The 19124-nt window shown below is 37.4% G+C and overlaps 1 protein-coding gene across 1 annotated transcript in view; it reads left to right on the top strand.

Annotated features, from left to right (window-relative positions):
* The first annotated feature begins 974 nt into the window (after window positions 1–974).
* The window catches only part of CFAP44 (cilia and flagella associated protein 44), a 116278-nt gene continuing 98128 nt past the window's right edge, over window positions 975–19124 (top strand). Inside the window, exons 1-8 of the mRNA XM_063111114.1 lie at window positions 975–1065; window positions 4713–4723; window positions 5321–5328; window positions 6118–6245; window positions 6782–6935; window positions 10856–11018; window positions 13903–14005; window positions 14859–15075. Of these exons, the coding sequence (XP_062967184.1) occupies window positions 975–1065; window positions 4713–4723; window positions 5321–5328; window positions 6118–6245; window positions 6782–6935; window positions 10856–11018; window positions 13903–14005; window positions 14859–15075 (875 nt within the window). The remainder of the gene's footprint in view (window positions 1066–4712; window positions 4724–5320; window positions 5329–6117; window positions 6246–6781; window positions 6936–10855; window positions 11019–13902; window positions 14006–14858; window positions 15076–19124) is intronic.

A 19124-nucleotide genomic window follows, 5' to 3' on the forward strand; every position in this document is an offset into this window, starting at 1 on the left:
GTGGACTTAGAAGGAAGGTATAGTAGGTATTTTCAAGTACATGAAGAGCTGCAATATAGACAGAGGACAGGGAAAACCTGTTGTGTCACTCCCCTCTTTAAAACCCTTTAATGGCTTTAATTGTCACAGAAATAAGGTCTAAACTTCTTAGAAAAGGCTAGAGACAATTTTATGTTCTGCTATCCACCTCCTGTTCAATATCTATTTTACTCTCCCACTCTAGCCAGTAGAGCGCTGTCAGCCCTTCAAAGATGCAACCCTCTCTCTGTGCCCAGCATACTCTTTCTCATTCTATGCCTGGCCAATGCCTAATCATCGTCCATGTCTCAAACACCTCTTCCCTAACCCTCAAATGTGGTTTAGACTTCTTGCTATATGTGCCCACAGCACCGTATTCTTTCCTTTTTGTAGCACTCATATTTTAATTGCTTGTTTCATATCTTTCTAAATAACCAGCTTCATAAAATTAGGGATCATATTTCTCTTGTTCAGTATTGTAATTTAGCGCCTAACATAGGACTTAGTACATAATAGGTATGTTCAACAAATATTTTAGGATTGAAATTGATTAGTAACTCCAGGGGAATTTGATAATGGGAAGAGACGGAGGGAGGGATGAACCAAAGGAATGATGGCAGAGGGTTAATTTTAGTGGTGGAGCATTTGGGGAAAGATGTACTTGGATGGTGTGTTTCATGCAGACCTCTGGAAAACGACAGTGACACCTCTGCACCCCACAATGATAAGTTCTCCCGGAGAAAGGACATCTGTGATTATAATTTGCTTTTTCACTGAGGTCTTTGATGGTGGCTGTACCCTCCTGCTGGTGGATCATCTTGGATATTGTGCAAACAGGATTATCAACACACATGGTGATTGGTACTTGTGGGGAATTTGTTGGAGGAAAAACCCATTCATTTCTATTTTTACAGCATTGCCCCTTTCTCTATCTCAATTTTGCACTTTCAGAAGAAATGAAGGAACCAGATGATCCAGATACAGATGGGGGGATATCAGATAGATCAAAGAGTGATGGGAAGCAGTCTTCAAAATCTGAGTCAAGATGTAAGTAAAGATGATAAAATACACTTATATTTTTTATTACTAAATTTAGGTAAAATAATTTTTAAAGAGTGCATATCTGAGGTTATAGAACAGAAATTATTTACTTGTTTAATTCGCTTTCAAAACTCTAAGTTCCTTAAGAGCCGAGTCTGTGTTTTAATTATTTATTTCCAGCTCTTGGTGCATAGAAGTTAGTATTATCTCTATGTTGATAATGACCTATCCATTCACCTAGTCTAGATTTCTTCTGTAAGGTCTTCTAAGTCTTTAGTGGACTTTTCTGATATAGTATAGTGGAAAGAGAGCAGGACTTTGGTTTTGAGTTCTGAGTCCACCATTTACAGATGCTGGGTTTTGAAGAAATTATGAAAACTTCTGAGCCTCAGTTTTCTCACCCATTAAAATGATAATCGTGAATTGTTTGAGAGTGAATTGAATAACATGTGGAAGGATTTCACAGACTGCAATAGAAGAGAAAGTAAGGAATTTTGTAATTAGGATTTTTAAAGGATGGGTGGCTCTTTCTGACTGGGTATCATGGTGTTAGGTATCTTAGTGGAAGCTTGAAATTTCAGGTTCTAATCCTAAATATAATTTCAGAAATTTAATTTTGACTGCTCACCTAGAGATAGGGTCCTGGGAAAATTAATTTATGTACAAAATTTCCCTTAAATTCTTTTAATCTATCTCAAACATGTCTCATAAACTCACAATTTCTCCACATTATATTTTATTTTAGGCATTTATCTTCTCTTGCTTGGATTCTTGCATAAAAGATTTCTACTTAGGTCTTCTGGTCTGGGTCTCTCTCTCATCATCACTAGAGCTACATTTTCAAAAAATATGACTATATCACTCTCCTCAACACTTTACTTTGTTCCTACCTTGTTCTTCCATTTCCAATTTTCTCGTCTCCCTACATTTCTGACACAGGGTTGTCTACTTTTTGATTTCCAGTCCTTGGCAGTGTTTTCCTGGATGCTGCTCTCAACTTTCCATGGATGGATTTAATGATAATGACCTTTTGTCTAGCACTGCCTCAGGACCACCCTTTATTATGTCAGACCCTCTTAGGGGGAGGCCTTCTCAAGTGTGGCATGGCCCAGTGCTCAGCTCATAAATTAGTTCACCCATCATGGGTCTTACGATCCCAAATAATGAGAGATAATTTGCTGGCATCCTGAACATCCTCTACCTTGGTACTGTGTGCAGAGGGGTCTGTCCTGCTTCAGCCACATAACTGATAGCTGCATTTCCCCCCCCTGGAGACCTTGCCTTGCTCTCAGGGTTGCTAAAACATCTGAGCCAACTTCTTACCCATTAGGATTCTCATGCAGTATGAATAAAATTCCTGGTTTTCCACCCAAGCAGAGAAGTTAGAGCAGACTCTTCCCCATGCTTAACAAAGGGTTTCTGCTACACCCGAATCCTATTGAGAAATTTAGGCCAAATATACCAGCCAAACCATCCAAATTATTGCTGGCCTCAAATAATAAGTTGGGAATTGTTTTGTTCTCTTCTATTTTCAGAAATATTTTATGTAGAATTGGTATTATTTCTTCCTTAAATGTTTGGTAGAATTCACTAGTGAAGCTATCTGAGCCTGGAGTTTTCTTAGTGGAATAGTTTTAACTATAAATTCAATTTCTTTAATAGTGGGTTGTCTATTTCTTCTTTACTAAGTTTTGTGAGTTTATCTTTCATGGAATTTTTACATTTCTTCTAAATTGTCAAATTTGTTGGCATAACTCTGTAGGATCTGTCTTCATTTCTGATATTGGAGATTTGTGTTGTATTTCTTTTATTTCTTGATTGGTCTAGCTAGGAATTTATCAATATTGCTGATCTTTTCCAAGAATAAGATTTTGGCTTTGCTCATTTTCTCTATTGTTTGTTGGCTTTCTATTTTATTGATTCTTGCTCTTATTTCTATTATTTGTTTTTATTATTATTTTAATTATTTTTTGATTATTTTCTTTCTTCTTTTTTTTCTTTTGCATTTCTTTTTCTTTCTTTTTTTTTTTTTTTTTTTTGATTCTTGAGATGGAACTTTAGGTCATTGATTTTTTTGACTTTTCTTCTTTTCATATATATGTATTGAAAGCTATAAATTTCCCTCTAAGCACTGCCTTAGCTGCATCCCACAAATTTTGATATGTTGTATTTTAATTGTAATTTAATTTAAAATATTTTGTAATTTTCTTTGTTGAATTGTTCTTGACCCATATGTTATTTTTAATTTTGTTGTTTAATGTCCAAATATTTGGAGTTTTTTCTCAGATGTCTTGTAGTTATTGATTTCTAATTTGTGTTGTGATCAGAGAGCATACATGTTCTGTATGATTTCAATCTTTTAAAATTTATTAAAACTGGTCTGATGTTTCAACAAGTGAATGACCTATGTGCTCTTGAATGTGCATTCTATATTGATGTAGTATTTTATAAATATCAGGTCAGGATGGTTAATCATGGTGTTCAGATCATCTATGTCTTCACTAAGTTTTTGACTACTTTTTCTATCAATTGCAGAGAGACATGTGTTCCTATAATATTAACTTTAAGTAGACTGTGAAGAGTTAAGATTGTATATTATAATCTCTGAAAAAAACAAAGAATTACTAAAAAGCCAACAGAAATTAAAATAGAATTCCAAAGAATAAATAAGCTAAAAGAATAAGAATAAACAATCTAAAAGAAAACATGAAAGGAAAAACAGAGAGAAAAAGGAGGGGTAGGAGGAAAAAAACAAAACAAATTATCAAATGCTATTAGTTAATTATGAATGCTAATGTTATCAAAATCCAACCATGTCAATAATTACATTAATTATTAATGGACTAAATATTCATACAAAAAGGCAGAAATTATCAGAATGGCTAGTAAAAGCAAGGATCGGCTATATGATGTTTGTAGGAGACACACTTTAAATATAAAGATACAAAACAGATTGAAAGTAAATAGAAAAAGATATATCATGCAAAAAGTAAGCATAAGAAGTCTGTAGTAGTTATAGTAATATGAGATAAAATCAACTTCAAGGCAAAGAGTATTACCAGTGGCAAAGAAGGACATTTCATAATGATAAAAGAATTGATTCATTAGGAAGACATATCATAAACATGTATGAACCTAATAAAAAAGGATCACAATACATGTAGTAAAAATAGGTGGAATTAAAGGAAAACTAAATAATTCCACAATCATAATAGGAGAGCAGTCTGATACTAGTTACTTCATAATGGCCAAAGTGGAAGTCCTCATTATTAATATTTGTATATTGTTGTGTATGCAGTGACTATGCTGAACTCTTTTAAAAATTATAATAAATTATAGGTAGCTCTTTGGATTTTCTGTATGCACAATAATGTCATTTGTAGGCTTCCTTATTGTGTTCCCAATCTCATAGAGAAGGTAGAAGTAAACAAGGAATCACAGAGGCAAACTTTATTTGCAGGAGGTGGTATGTCTCTCTGGTAGTTGAGAAGAGGCCCCACAGCTTCCTATTTCCACTGGCTAGTGAGAAGAAAAAACTGAAGAAACTTACACATAAAATCTTGGGTCATAAAACAAAAATTCCAGCTGTTTCTTTTAGATATCTACTGCTATAGTACCCTTTCTCCTCAGTAACCCCCCTTTGCTTCTTCTAGCACCTATCCTTGTTCAATCTCCACTAATTTAGCCAGCCAGCCCTGCCATCCATTTGTGATTTGGGGTTTTAACTGCTTCTACTCCTACAAAAAATGGAGTTTGTTATTTTGGCTTCTGTTCTCATTGCTGATTTCACATTATTTCTAAGAATAGGAAAGCAAATGCTGATTTATGCTTCAAATGATAAGCCTTCCAGCAGTCTATTTGGGTATTACAAAAATTATAAAAATCCCAGCCATCACCAAGTTGCCTAGATCGGCTGCTTCACCAGCTTGATTTAATGTGCCTACTTCCTGCCAAGTTAGTTTTCCCAAACTCCTTGTTCTATCAGTGGCACAATCCTTTTCCAGGCCCAGAATATCCATTATTTTTATATTATCTCTTCTCCTTTATCTGTATTTATTCCTAATTCTTCTATCAGTGATCTCCTCCTCCTAGCTGGCAGCCTTAACTCATCTACTGGCAGTTTTAACACCTTTCTGGGGATGGGGTGGAAGCGGTTAAAAGTGCTAAGCTTTTAATGTAATCTTGAGATGAGGAAATAGTCTCTGGTTGCCACAGTCACAAGAAAGAGCTAAGGTATTACTAACCAGGGCCCTCCCTTGAGGAATCCAAGTTGGGTGTTTGACACATTTAGATTCCCAGGATTACTTTCTTTCCATCAAAATGCATGAATCCTACACAATCCTATCCTATTATACAGCTAATTGGCTTGGTCTAGCTTTTCTGTCTCATTCATATTAGTCTTGGGCTTTGTTCTTAATCTTTTAGCCTCGTCTCAGAAAGAGCTACTAGGTAGCTCTGGTACACTTGCCATTTCTTCCTCATTCTTCTGAAAGCTCCCCCAGCCCTATCTTTCACCTGCTTGACATTGTATATTTTAACCATACCTGTGGATGAACTTGATCTGAATGTTTTCTTGTACCTGGGGCCATTCTACTCCAGTCCCAATTCTATTTCCCTCCTAGCTTATCCTGAAGCCAATATTTAACTTATTCCTGAGATATCACTTCAGAGAGAAATAATAATACCCAGAGAAGGTTATTTTTGAATAAGCATTATCTGTCTTTAACATAGCAGGTCCTCTGTAAATATTGGTAAAATTGAATTGAATTGAGATTATGATAGCAACATTATCTTTCACTTTTTTGTAAGTATGCAGTGATAGGAAATAGCTGGAAAAAAAGTGAAAATGGAGATTAATTCATAGAAAAAGCTTTTTTATTTTGTAAGGCTGCAAGACTGACCAAATAAAATGATTCTTTTAGAAATTTTTAGTACTAAAATTCATTAAATGTAAATAGATTGGAAATTTTAGCTACTTTTGAAATAAGAAATTGTTTAATCCAAAATTTAGAAATTATTAAAACAAATTATTTTTAATATTCATGCAAAAGTAGATAGCAAAACTTTAGATGATGGCACAGATGAAACAATTACTGAAGGGGAAGAATCATATTTAGAGGACGAAGCCTCAGATGTGGAACAATTGGAAGGAAGTTCAAGTTCATTTCAAGAAGATGATTTGGAAAGTAAGTATTATTAGTTTTCTATCAGTAATTGTCACTATTTTTAAGATAAGTTGCCAAGACAAATTGAACAGTTTTAAAGCCATACAAACAAAAATGCGCAGAATGTGGATATGTGTGGGGCTGATAAAACAAAAGCATTGCATGTACTCCAGAAGGGAGTTTAGCAGCTCTGGAGTTCTATATTTCATTTCTGAGGATCATAATACTTTCATACTTTGTTTTCTGGAGATTGACATGGCCTAAGGAGTGCTCCACCTCAGATTAATGAGTTCTCCAACTCTCCCTTGGAATTGATTGGGAATTGCTCTTTGAGACTGTTGAAATCATTACCAGAGCTTAGCACTCACTCCTGACGCACACAAGTGTGTTGGCTCTTCCTCCCATGCTCATTGACGGGTAGCATCTCTGTTCAGGCCAGTAGTAGACCTTACTTGTAGAGTATCGCAGGCTATATACATACCTCCTGTCTTTGAGAAATACAATTTTAGGTTTTACCAGATACTATCTTAGTTAAAGTATTTTAATTTTTTTTTTAGCATCTCATGAAACCTCTGCTCCAACTGCAGAAGAGGCAGAGGAGGAAGTTAAGAAGAAAATATCTGAGAGCTTCTTCTATGATTACACGGAACTTGCTTCAATACCTTCTGTGACTCTGGATTCGAGCATACCACTGGATATTCTCATGCTCATGTATCCACTCCAGCTACCTATGTATAACTTGGGGATTTTAGTTTCTTAAGTCAGGGGTCGGCAAACTACAGCCCATGGACCAAATCTGGTCCCCTGTTTTTGTGAATTAAGTTTTATTGCAGCACAGCCACACTTATTCATTTACATTTTGTCTATGGCTGCTGTCACACTACAAGGGCAAAGTTAAGTAGTGGGAGTAGAGACCATCTGGCCCACAAAGCCTAATATATTTACTACTTGCCCTTTTACAGAAATAGTTTGCCAACCCCTTAGGTAATTCTAAGAAGCTTAGCCCTTAGAGAATTTGAGACAGAAATGTATAATCTTAATTTAAACTAAACTTTCGTTTGATGCCAAGTAACCATAAACAAAAATTACACTTTTCTGGCTGTACTTTGCACAGATGGGAAAGATTGCAGTTCATGAGACATGGTGTGGAGACCAGAAGTTCTCTTATTTCCATTTACCTCCTCTACCAGCCTGGCCTTCCTTTGCCAATGCCTGGCAAGTTAAAACTTGTAAACACTGACGTGGTCACTGTCAGGCATTAGTATTTTCACACTATGTTTCAGATGAGTTATCAGAGAGACAACACTGAGGAAATAGCACAAAATATCAATTTTAACTGGTCTGAAGAATAAGAGTCTATGAATGTATGTAAAAGTAGGGGTGATTGACAATGGGATCTACAGTTTGTCATCCGTTTATGATGTTAAATTTGCAGCGCAGGTAGTTAGAAGACAATTCCATTAAGATCCTTAGCTAGAAATTTAGTATGCTTGCCTTCAGATAGGAAGTGGTTGTCACCACATGACCTAAACCACTGACCAGCCTCTAACAAAGGTGTTGCTATCAGAGAGATAGGGTGGTGTACTCCTTGACTCAATTTTGTTTTTTACAAAAAAATAGAACACATTGTTAATATATCTTCTGACTCTTATTCGATCCCTGGTGTGACTAAACTAATTCACCTTGAATCATCTTGTAACCTGGAATTTTCTCTCTTTAGGCTTTTTTTCCCTCTTTTTTCTTTGTTTTTGGTCTTTGGATGCATTTCTGATAAACATTATGCTGTTTGATTTCTTCTAGCCTATTTTTTTCAGATGGGGTGGTGATATATCAGAGTCACCTGGAAGTTTTTCCTGAAGTACACAATGCTCTGATATCTTCCTGGACCTACTGTGTTATTTCTTTGTGGAAAGAGACTTAGGTGTATGTTATCTGAAACAGCTTCCCAGGTGTTTTTGCACATGCCACCTTCTAGCTTCCAATACCGGTGACTCACTGCTCCAGTATAGAGGGTCTCTGTATTAGAGAGACATGCCTAGATTCTAAACAGTAGAGTCAGAAAGACCTCAGCTTTTGATCAGATGTATGAATACTCTACTCATGCTGGATGAGTGCTGTATAAGCTATAGCCTTTTCTTGAACACTTTTAACACTGGGAAAATCACAAAGTAGTGAGTTGTCATTTTTGGACAGCTTACATCATTGGAGAGCTGTTCAAGGCCTTCATTCAAAATCTACCTTTCTTGAATGGCCCACATTTGACTTAGTTCTGCTCTCTGGACATGAAACAAATATAATCTCTATATTTGGTGAGAAGCTCTAAGAAGAAGAATCTAACTGTCATAAATCCCCTAAGTACTCTTTTAGTCCTTTGATAATTACATTGATTCTACTTCAGTTTTAAAATTTGAATCTTCTAAGTCAATTTATTTTAGCAAGAAATGTGTCATTTATAAAATATCACCTAAACCATGGCATAATTTGTAAAAGATATTAAATGGAACTTAGCACATTGTTTAAAGACTTTTCAAGTGGAGGTCCTAGATGGCCATAAACAAACATTGCAGGCCCTGGATCTCTGACAGGAAGTTAAGAAGAGGCAAGCCAGAAGAGAGGGTGAGTTAAGACAAAAGGGAAGGCACATCAAAACACATTTTAATGCTTCAAAACTCTGCTAAGGGACTGCCACTGTCCACTGGGGTTAAAAGAGAAGGATCAGATTCTAGTTATGCGTTCATTAATTTACCCATCCAGCAAACATGTATTGGATGCCTAATAGGTTCAGGACACTGTGCTGTGCATTCTGGGAAGTGGAGATGGCAAGAGACAGTCTCTGCCCTCAAGTAGGTTGTCATTTAGAGAGGGAGAATTTGGGAAGTTACAATCTCACCCATTCTGTGTTTGAAAGGGCCTTTGGTCAGAGCAGCAACATATAAGAGGGTGTTTCCCCCCTGAAATTAGAGATGGTAATATTAGGGAAATGATAATATCTCTAATTCCTATTTTCCATCCAGATGGTAATCCACTTCTACTCTCATGGTTATAGGCATGCTTTTAGCCCTCTGTTGTATAATATTGGCACCTGGGAAGAGAAAGAAAGGAAAGATGGAGGAAGGAAAGGTGAGGGCAGTGGTGTGGGGAAAAGAAAAAGGAGGGTAGGCAAAACTTCCTGCTCTGTACCAGGCTCAGTAAAGACGAGGAAATGTTTATCGAGATCCAACTCTTATTTGTTCTGTGCCTAAGGAGACCCCAGGTATTCTCCATGAGGTCTGAATAGCTTCTTTTAGATCTTTGGATCACATATTCATTTGTATTTCTATATAAGATTCAGTTTTAGGCATTCATGTCTCTATTATATTTATAAAATTCCTTTTTCTTGAACAGATCAAATACCCTGAAATGCTTTATCTCTCTCTTTCAATTTAACTATTAGATAATGAGATACGTTAAGTATAGTTGGTTATAATTTGCTTGTATTTTACAATTCAAATTGCATTAATTTCAGTATTCTTTTCTTTTTTACATTCTAAATTTTCTTCTTGTTAAAAGTTCCTCATAGTTTTTTTCTCTGAAAATTTTTATTTGCTTATGAATAAGTGGAATCCTTTAAAGTCAATGTGTTTTTTAAACAAGGCTTAAGAGATAAAGATGTATCCAATACCCTTCAACTTTGGAATTCAGCAACGAATTCCTATAAGCAAAGAATCTATCTACTTGTGATACACTATGTAATCTATTTCTTTGGCCAAATCTAATATTTTTCATAGGGTCATCTCTTTTAGTTTACTTATTACATTCATATCTCGGATTATATTAATTTGAATTTGAATGTAGTAATGATGTATTCTTTAAAGAGTTTTTATACAACTCAGATTTTTTACCTCTCTTTTGAATTAGTGCAATTTAACTTATAACATACACATACACACACCTGCCTACATACCCATACACATACTAACAAGCTCAGAAAGGAAATGTTAGTCTATTAATTACATATATATTAATATACTATATATTACTTAGTTGATTTTCATAGTTTGTTTATATGAATTAAATTTCAGTTACACTGATGTGAATTTATTACAGTAGTCATGTTATCAAATGGTTTGTCAGAATTTCACAAACATTTCAGAATTTTAAACTTCTTGTCTTTTAACATCATTGAAGAGGCTTGTATGATATTTTTGCTATGGCCGGTAAACAAACTTAACAGGCATTATGAATACAAAGATTCTGAAGACATGGACTTTTTCCCACATTAAACAATGTGCTTTAGTTTTAGTGGGAGAGAGAAAAATGAAATTATCTAGGGGATGACTTTGCCTATGGTACTCAAGTAGAAGACTTAACCTTATTTATTATTGCAAAAACAATGAATGTGCTTTCAAAAATTCTCTAGGAAAATTAAAATATTAACTAAATCAGAGTGTGAAAATTTTTACCTAATTTAAAAACAAAGTTGTGTTAGTAATTCACAGAAAAATTATGAGTTTCAGGGTAAAATTCAACTACTTTAAACTTTAATCTCTATTTAAAAGTATGGATTTTTAAAATGTATTTATTTCATCACTTTTCCAATTCCTAGGGCGTTTATTTTATTTTACTTCTTTTCCTTAGCAACTTTCCCTCAGACATTCTTTCGGTTATGACTGCGGAAAGCGGGCCAACCTACAACTTCTGGATAGCAGTACTGTGATGTACATAGCTGGAAACCAACTGATCCTTTTGGATTTGAAAACTAAGGAACAGATCTACCTCCGAAGTAGCAGTGGTGAAGGAATTGGTGTCATCGGGGTATGCCTCTAGTAACTTAGGACAAAAAAGCCCATCTTTTTAATCGTTCTGCAGACCAGCCAACAGTGTTTGCTAGGTGCCAATGCATGGTACTGTAGGATTATGTGGGATACACAGCCATCTTTATTCTAAGGCATTTTCAATTCAGTTTTTACAACCACTACATTCACTGACATTGTCTCTCTGAAATATGAAATTATATTAATAATATTATCTCATTTCGCAGATAAAGAAACTGGGGCTTATAGAGGTTTACTGACTTCCCCAAAGTTATGCAGGATTTTTCACATATAGATTAGAAGTGGAGGTGGGTGAGGAGGTTTTGAAGGTTCTTGACCTGAGGACTGAAGCAGGCACATGGCAATGGGAATGGAAAAGATGAGGAAAATGTGAGATCAACAGACAGGATGCAGAGGTACAGTGACTATGGAAATGGGATATGGTGAGATGTATGAAGTGAAAGATAATCTCATGTTTGTTTCTTTCATGATCATCTATATGTATATAGCATGTGTACATGATAAAATTCCCTGTCCTCAGGGAGTTTGTTATTAGACTAATTGATGAGTTCAGCAAGAATTCATCATATTATATTGCATGTCCAACACTACACAGAACATACAGTGGAGGACTTAATGAAGAATTCATAACTTCTACAAATTCGAAGAGTTTTAAATCCATTTGAAGAGACAAAACCCATATTTAAAAACAAAACAACAACAACAACAAAAAACCTAGACACACAAGTACATGGTAATGTGGCAATAGCTGCGTACAAATATTCGTGGGCCCAGTGTGAGCGTCATGGGTTTTGCGGAGGGAAGTCAGTCAGGGGCTGTGAGGTGTCATGAGGCTGAGATCCACACTATCTGCAAAAGACTAAGAACATCTAGATATCACATATTTATCTATCAGTGTATGGCCAATAACAGTTTTTTAATTTCTGTTTTTCTGTTTTGTTATATAATAATTTGATGTGAGGACAATGTTCACAGGTGTAGTGTGGTCCCAAATGCTACTCCTAACCCTCATTCACCTAGAAATTGAGCAGCTTTGTGTCCTCAAGGGCTTTTCTCCATGTATGCTGGAGCTGACAGAGGTCTTTCTTCTCCCACTGTCTATGTCACCCCATCTTTTCTGAAATAGTTATCCAGTTGAGGATGAGAAATACTTTTGCAAGGCTATGAGAAACTTGTGAGAAATGTACTTTAAGCATATAAACTATTTTCCGAAAAGACAGCACGAATCAGTATGTTGAGTGTAAAGTAAATGGCTTAGTAATTCCAGGTCTCTGCTAAAAATAAGACACCCAAACACAACCCCCTAGCAGCTTCCAATCTGAGAGGGCAGAAACTTTTTAACGAACTGTAGACAAGACCCAGAAGGGTAAATGATTTGCCTAACTCTCCATTCAGATTTCTGTGACTACATATCCTATACAATATTTCTTTGTACATAGGTATCTAGACAGGTATAGTCTTAATCCACTTCCCACTACCTCCTTGGGATCTACTATTTCTTAGTACCATTTGCTTCTTGGCCCCAACACCTGGCTTGAATCCTCTCTCTCACACTTACCACACCGAAGTCTGTAGGACTGCAGGCAAGTTAAACTCTCTGTGCCTCAGTTTACTCATCAATAAGATGGGAATGATAATGGTATCCAAGCTCACAAGATTGATGTGAAATTTAAAGAGATTAATGCATATAAAACTTAGATCAGTGTCTTGCACATAGTAAGCACTCAGTAAATGTTGGCTGTATTAAGTGTTACCATTGTCTCGCTGAGTGCCCATCCTGTAACCTCAAACCTGTTTCAAGTTGAAGAGACAAGGATTTACCTGAATGAAGGATAAGAAGCAGCTTGCCAGTAGAAAGTCAGCCTATCATAAGTCTTATGACCCCAAGAGTGGAGGGAAGAAAAAGAGCCGCAATATTATCTTGGGTACTAGGACTTGAAATCCATATCTGAAAACCAAGTTCCTTGTTCTTAGGTATATAATCAGGAGTAGGATAACAGTAACAGAAAATAGGATTTTTAAAGTACAATATGTGTGTTAAATAGCTTATTCTTATAACAGTCTATTTGTATATTTATTTTTGGCTAGCTGTTTACTCTTCTTGTACATTTGGCTTACCAATGTACACAAATAACAGAAATGAATATATGATACTATCTGATATATCTGGCTATCATTTGAAATGCTGACACAAATAATTTATCTAGGGAATATTTAGTATGTTTTCTTCTAGTATGGCTTGTAAATATTGTATCATTTTTACTTCTAGTAAGTTTACATTCAATTGTGGTAAATTTATCAGGGGTGAAAGTTTAAGACTTGGGATGTAACCCACTCAGGAAACATGAATTCTATACATTCTATGACTTTTCCTATACAAAATTTGGGTTGACTTACATGCAAAGTAAAGAATTAATCTAACCTAGTGGTTCTCAAAGCGCAGTTCCTAGACTAGCAGCATCAACATCACCTCGGAACTTGTTAGAAATGTAAATGCAAATCCTTGAGTCCCAATTCTGACCTACTGAATTAGCAACTCTGGACATAGGGCTTGCAATTTGTGTTTTAATAAACCCTTCATGTGATCCTGATTCACACTAAAGATGGAGAACCATTATTCTAGCTATTCCAACAGCAATTTAAAAAATTGTAGTTAAAAATGACTGTCTTAATGAAAGTAAAACTTAAAATGAGTATTCTTTTAGTTTTCAGTTTAAATCATATCCATCATCAAGTATTTATCAAATACTCATTTTTGAGTTTCCTCTTGGAGTAGATCTTAATAAACAAATTATAAAATGATGTATCCTAAATACTGCATTAATAATCTTCCTTTTAATATTTTAGTGAGTTTTTTTTTGTAGGTTCATCCGTATAAAACTCACTTCACTGTAGCTGAAAAAGGAAGCTTTCCAAAGATTATCATTTATGAATATCCTTCTCTGAGGCCCTACCGAATCCTTCGAGGTGAGTTCAGTAAAATCTTTAATATAGTCAGTCCCTGTTAAAGGTTAACAACATTCTGAAGAAGACATTGTTGAATCAGTCAGGTTTTCCAGAGAAACAGATCTAGTGAGACGTAGAAAAGACATTTATTTAATGGAACTGGTTGATGCAATTGTGGAGGCTGGCAAGTCTAAAATTTGTAGGGTTGGCTGTTGGTTTGAGAGTCACTGGAAAGGAGTTGATGCTGTAGTTCTCAGGCAGAATTTCTTCTTCCTCAGGGAAACCTCAGTTTTACTTTTAAGGCCTTTCACCTGGTTGGATGAGGCCTACCTAAATCATCAAGGATAATCTCCTTTACTTAAAGTTACTTAACTGAAGATGTTAATTACATGTACAAAGTACCTTCACAGCAACATCTAGATTAGTGTTTAATTGAATAACTAGTCTAGCCAAATTGACACATAAAATTAATGTCACAATTACCTTAAAGTTCTGTTTTCCATGTAATTAATTTCAGTAGTCAATTTTTAGTTTTTCAGTGGCAAATTTTAAATTGTACATTGATTTCTTTCTGTGTGATCTGCTTTTTTTTCTCTCCCACCTCATAAAATGTAACATGTTCTCAAAGTGTTTTTCTCACGTAAAATGTGATGAAGACTTCTTCACCCTCCCCTTTCGTATCATGTGATTTATTCTAAAGCCAAGGGTGATGAAAAGTTTTGGAATTATTTCTTTAGGGGATTCTAGGCATTCTTATAGTAATACACACCACTGAGGGCCGTCTCCATCTCTGTTTTTTTTTTTTTAATAATACACTTTTAAAAAATGAAATAAATATTGCCTTCATTTAATAGGCTCCCATTTATCCTTCCAGATGGGACTGAGAGGGCATATGCTTACGTGGACTTTAACTACAGAGGTAACTTGCTGGCTTCCGTCGGTAGCAACCCTGATTACACACTGACCATCTGGAATTGGAAAGAAGAGCAACCCATACTGAGGACAAAAGCTTTTTCTCAGGAAGTTTTTAAGGTTACTTTCAATCCAGAAGATGAAGAGCAGCTTACCACATCGGGTACAGGCCACATCAAGTAGGTTGGGTGACCCAGGGAGGTGCTAACAAGTATCTTAAGGGTATCTTCTAATAGGATCTAAGAACTGAAGACATTTTTGCTGTTGTTCACATGAGGATGATTTTAAAATGTGTTATTTTAAAAACTACGTAGTCATGCTCCTTTAAAAAGTTAGATATATGAGATTTTATTTCTGAAGACAGCATAGATTTTTAAAAAGGGCTTTTAAATTTATCCTGTTGTTGGCTGGTGGCCTGTCGTGGGGGCTGACCGCCACTTTGCCCTTGGCAGGAGAGGCTGCCTCATTTACAGGCAACAGCTTTGAAGTATGGATCAGGAAAACAACTGTTTCTTAGCTGCAAAGCGAGTCTCTAAACAGGGAACACGGCGGCGGGCTGCAGTTGACGCTGCCAGGATCCTGGAGATGGGGCCGTGCTGAAGGCGGCCAGCTGCCCTATTCAGGATTCAAGGTTTCAGACCGGCATAAAAGAAGATTCCTGGGAGCATCCAAGCCACGCCGCGGGACCGAGTGAGCAGCCCGAGGCGGTGGCGGCCGAGGATGGGGACGGCGACAACGCAGAGGCAGAGAGGGAGCCACCCGGCCTGGCACAGCCCTGTGAGTGACCCCCGGTCCGGCCCTGCTCTGGGGGCGGATGCCCGCCCGACTTCCGCCTGCCCCACCAGGCCACTCACTGGCCCTGGGGCTGCCTCCGTTTTCTCAGGTGGTGGTGGCTCTGGCCCGGCTCAGCCAAGCCTGTCCTCCTCGTCCGGCTCGACTCCTCACTGAGCCTTCCCACTTGCTTGCCCTGGCGCGGGGCTTCCCGGGGCCTGCGAGCCGGCCTCGTGGCGTGGGGCATCTCCGGCCAGCGTCGGGAGGGCAAGAAAGTATGGGCTGGGCTGACTGTCACTCCACCGCACCCTGGGCTCCGGCCCCCGGTAAACTTCCTGTTACCAGGAGGCAGATACCATCTCTGCGGCCACCAGTTCAGAAAAATGCCTAACCGATTTCTGGTTAGGAATAGTATGGTCAGAGAGTTCCCAAGTTCGCTTGAACCTGCTGGAGAGCTGACTGTGGGTGGGTACCAGAGTCAGTCCATGCTGGGGGGATTCAAAGGTGAACCGTGTGCTGCGGGCTCCTCCCCCGAGGAGCTCACGCTCTGGTGTGGGAGATAAGACAAGTACACAAATAACTGCGATACCAGGAGGAAGGTGGTAAATCCCGAGAAAGATCTACACAGTGCTACAAAGGCACCCAGAGCGACTGGTCGTCTGCACCTAGCAGAAACCTGGTAGACTTCCTGGGCGAGGCGGTGCCGAGCAGGGTCTTGAAGGCCCAGCTGATAGATGAGGGTTGCAGAAGACAGGTCCCAGCCCAGCCCAGTGCGCACAGAGCAGGGAAACATCCAGCTAGGGAGGCGGAGACTCGACAGAAACCACAGACCCTGTGGGCCTGCCACTGCGTGATCCAACAGCTCGGGCCAGAACACACAGAACAGGGAGAAGTCCTGCACGGGAAGTGGAAGCTCAGCAGAGACCACACACCCTGCAGTACCGCCCTGTGATCCAGCAGCACAGCAGAGTCCAAGTTGACCAGAGAGGTGGTTCACCGGAGAGGCCCAAGACCCGAGGCAACCACACACAGAAGGCACTAGAGGCCAACTGAGCAGTCACGGAGGTAGCCATACCAAATTGGCAACCACAGCAACATCTTAGTTACTCAATAGTCTCAAACCGGTGGACTGTGAAACCCCCTGCCACAATGAATAAACGTCAAAAAAAAAAAAATACCAGAAATACAAAAAATCAAGAAAGTACACCACCAAAATTTAATAAATCTCAAACTCTAGATCCTATAGAACAAGAAGCCCTTGAAATGACTGACAAGGAATTTCGAGTGATAATTCTAAGGAAACTGAATGAGATACAAGAAAACTCAGCTAGACATCATGGTGAAACGAGGAAAAGTATACAGGACCTGAAAGAGGAAATGTATAAGGAAATCAATGTCCTGAAAAAAAATGTAGCAGAACTTGCCGAACTAAAGAAATAAATCAGCGAAATAAAAAACACAATGTAGAGTTTAACCAGCAGGCTTGTCGAAGTTGAAGAGAGAACCTCTGAACTTGAAGATGGGCTCTTTGAAATAACACAAGCAGACAAAAAAAAAAAAAAAAAAAGAAAGAAAAAGGAATCAAAGACATTGAAGAAAATCTGAGAGAGATATCAGACAACCTTAAGCGCTCAAATATCCGAGTCATGGGTATTCAAGAAGGGGAGGAAAACAGAGATTGCATTGAAAACATATTCAACAAAATAGTGGCAGAAAACTTCCCAGGTATAGGAAAAATCACAGATCTTCAGATCCAGGAAGCTCAATGATCTCCAAATGTATTCAACCCAAAAAGACCTTCTCCAAGACATGTCATAGTCAAATTGGCAAAACTCAGAGACAAACAGAGAATCTTAAAAGCTGCAAGAGAGAAGCATCAAATCACCTATAAGGGAGCCCCAATCAGGCTAACATCAGACTTTTCATCATAAACCCTAAAACCTAGAAAGGAATGGCATGATATATTCAAAATACTAAAAGACAAAGATGGCCAGCCAAGAATACTCTACCCTGCAAGGCTATCCTTCCTAAATGAAGGGCAAATAGTATATTTCTCAGACAAACAAAAACTGCAGGAGTTCACTACCACACGACCACCCTTACAAGAAATTCTCAAGGGAGTACTGGGTTTGGTTCCTGAAAAATAACTATCACTGCCATAAAAACCCAAGAAAAATCAAAATCCACTAGTATAATAAAAATGGCATTCATGAAGAGAAAACAAACAAACAAAAACACTATCTACAACCTAAGGAACCAACAAACACAGAAAACAAACAGTAAATCAGAAAGCAAGGAACAAAAGACACCTAAGACAACCAAACAACCAATAAAATGCTAGGAATAAATCAACACCTTTTAATAACAACTCTTAATGTAAAAGGCTTAAATTCCCCAATCAAAAGACACAGACTGGCCAACTGGATCAAAAAGGAGGACCCAACTATATGCTGCCTACAAGAGACCCACCTCACCCATAAAGATTTACATAGACTAAGAGTGAAAGGATGGAAAAAGGTTTACCATGCAAACAGAAAAGAAAAACGAGCTGGAGTAGCTAGTCTTATATCTGACAAAATAGACTTTAAACTAAAAACCATAAAAAGAGACAATGAGGGACACTACTTAATGATAAAAGGACTGATCCATCAAGAAGACATAAAAATCATAAATATGTACACACCCAATGTTGGAGCAGCCAGATTTATAAAACAAACTCTATTAGACCTAAAGAAGGAAATAGACACTAATACCATAATAGCAGGGGACCTGAACACCCCACTGTCAATATTAGACAGATCATCTAGGCAAAGAATCAGTAGAGAAACACAGGATCTAAACAAGACTCTAGACCAATTGGAATTGGCAGATATCTACAGAACATTCCACCCAACAACCTCAGAATATTCATTCTTCTCATCAGCACATGGATCATTCTCCAGGATAGATCACATATTAGGTCACAAATCAAGTCTCAATAAATTCAAAAAAATTGGAATTATCCCATGTATTTTCTCAGACCACAATGGATTAAAACTAGAAATTAATAACAAACGAAACTCTGGAAACAATACAAACACATGGAAATTAAACAGCATTCTACTTAATGACATATGGGTCCAAGAAGAAATCAAGCAGGAAATCAAAAGTTTATTGAAACTATTGAAAATAATGATAAATCATACCAAAACCTGTGGGATACTGCAAAAGCAGTATTGAGGGGGAAATTTATTGCATTAAACGCTCACTTCAGAAGAATGGAAAGATGGCAAGTGAACAACCTAACACTTCACCTTAAAGAACTAGAAAAACAAGAACAATCCAAACCTAAAGTTAGCAGACGGAAAGAAATCATTAGGATCAGAGCAGAACTGAATGAAATTGAAACCCATAAAACAATACAAAAGTTAAATGAATCAAAAAGTTGGTTTTTTGAAAAGATAAATAAAATTGACAA

This window comes from Cynocephalus volans, chromosome 1 (assembly GCF_027409185.1).
Source record: "Cynocephalus volans isolate mCynVol1 chromosome 1, mCynVol1.pri, whole genome shotgun sequence".
NCBI classification, from domain to species: domain Eukaryota; kingdom Metazoa; phylum Chordata; class Mammalia; order Dermoptera; family Cynocephalidae; genus Cynocephalus; species Cynocephalus volans.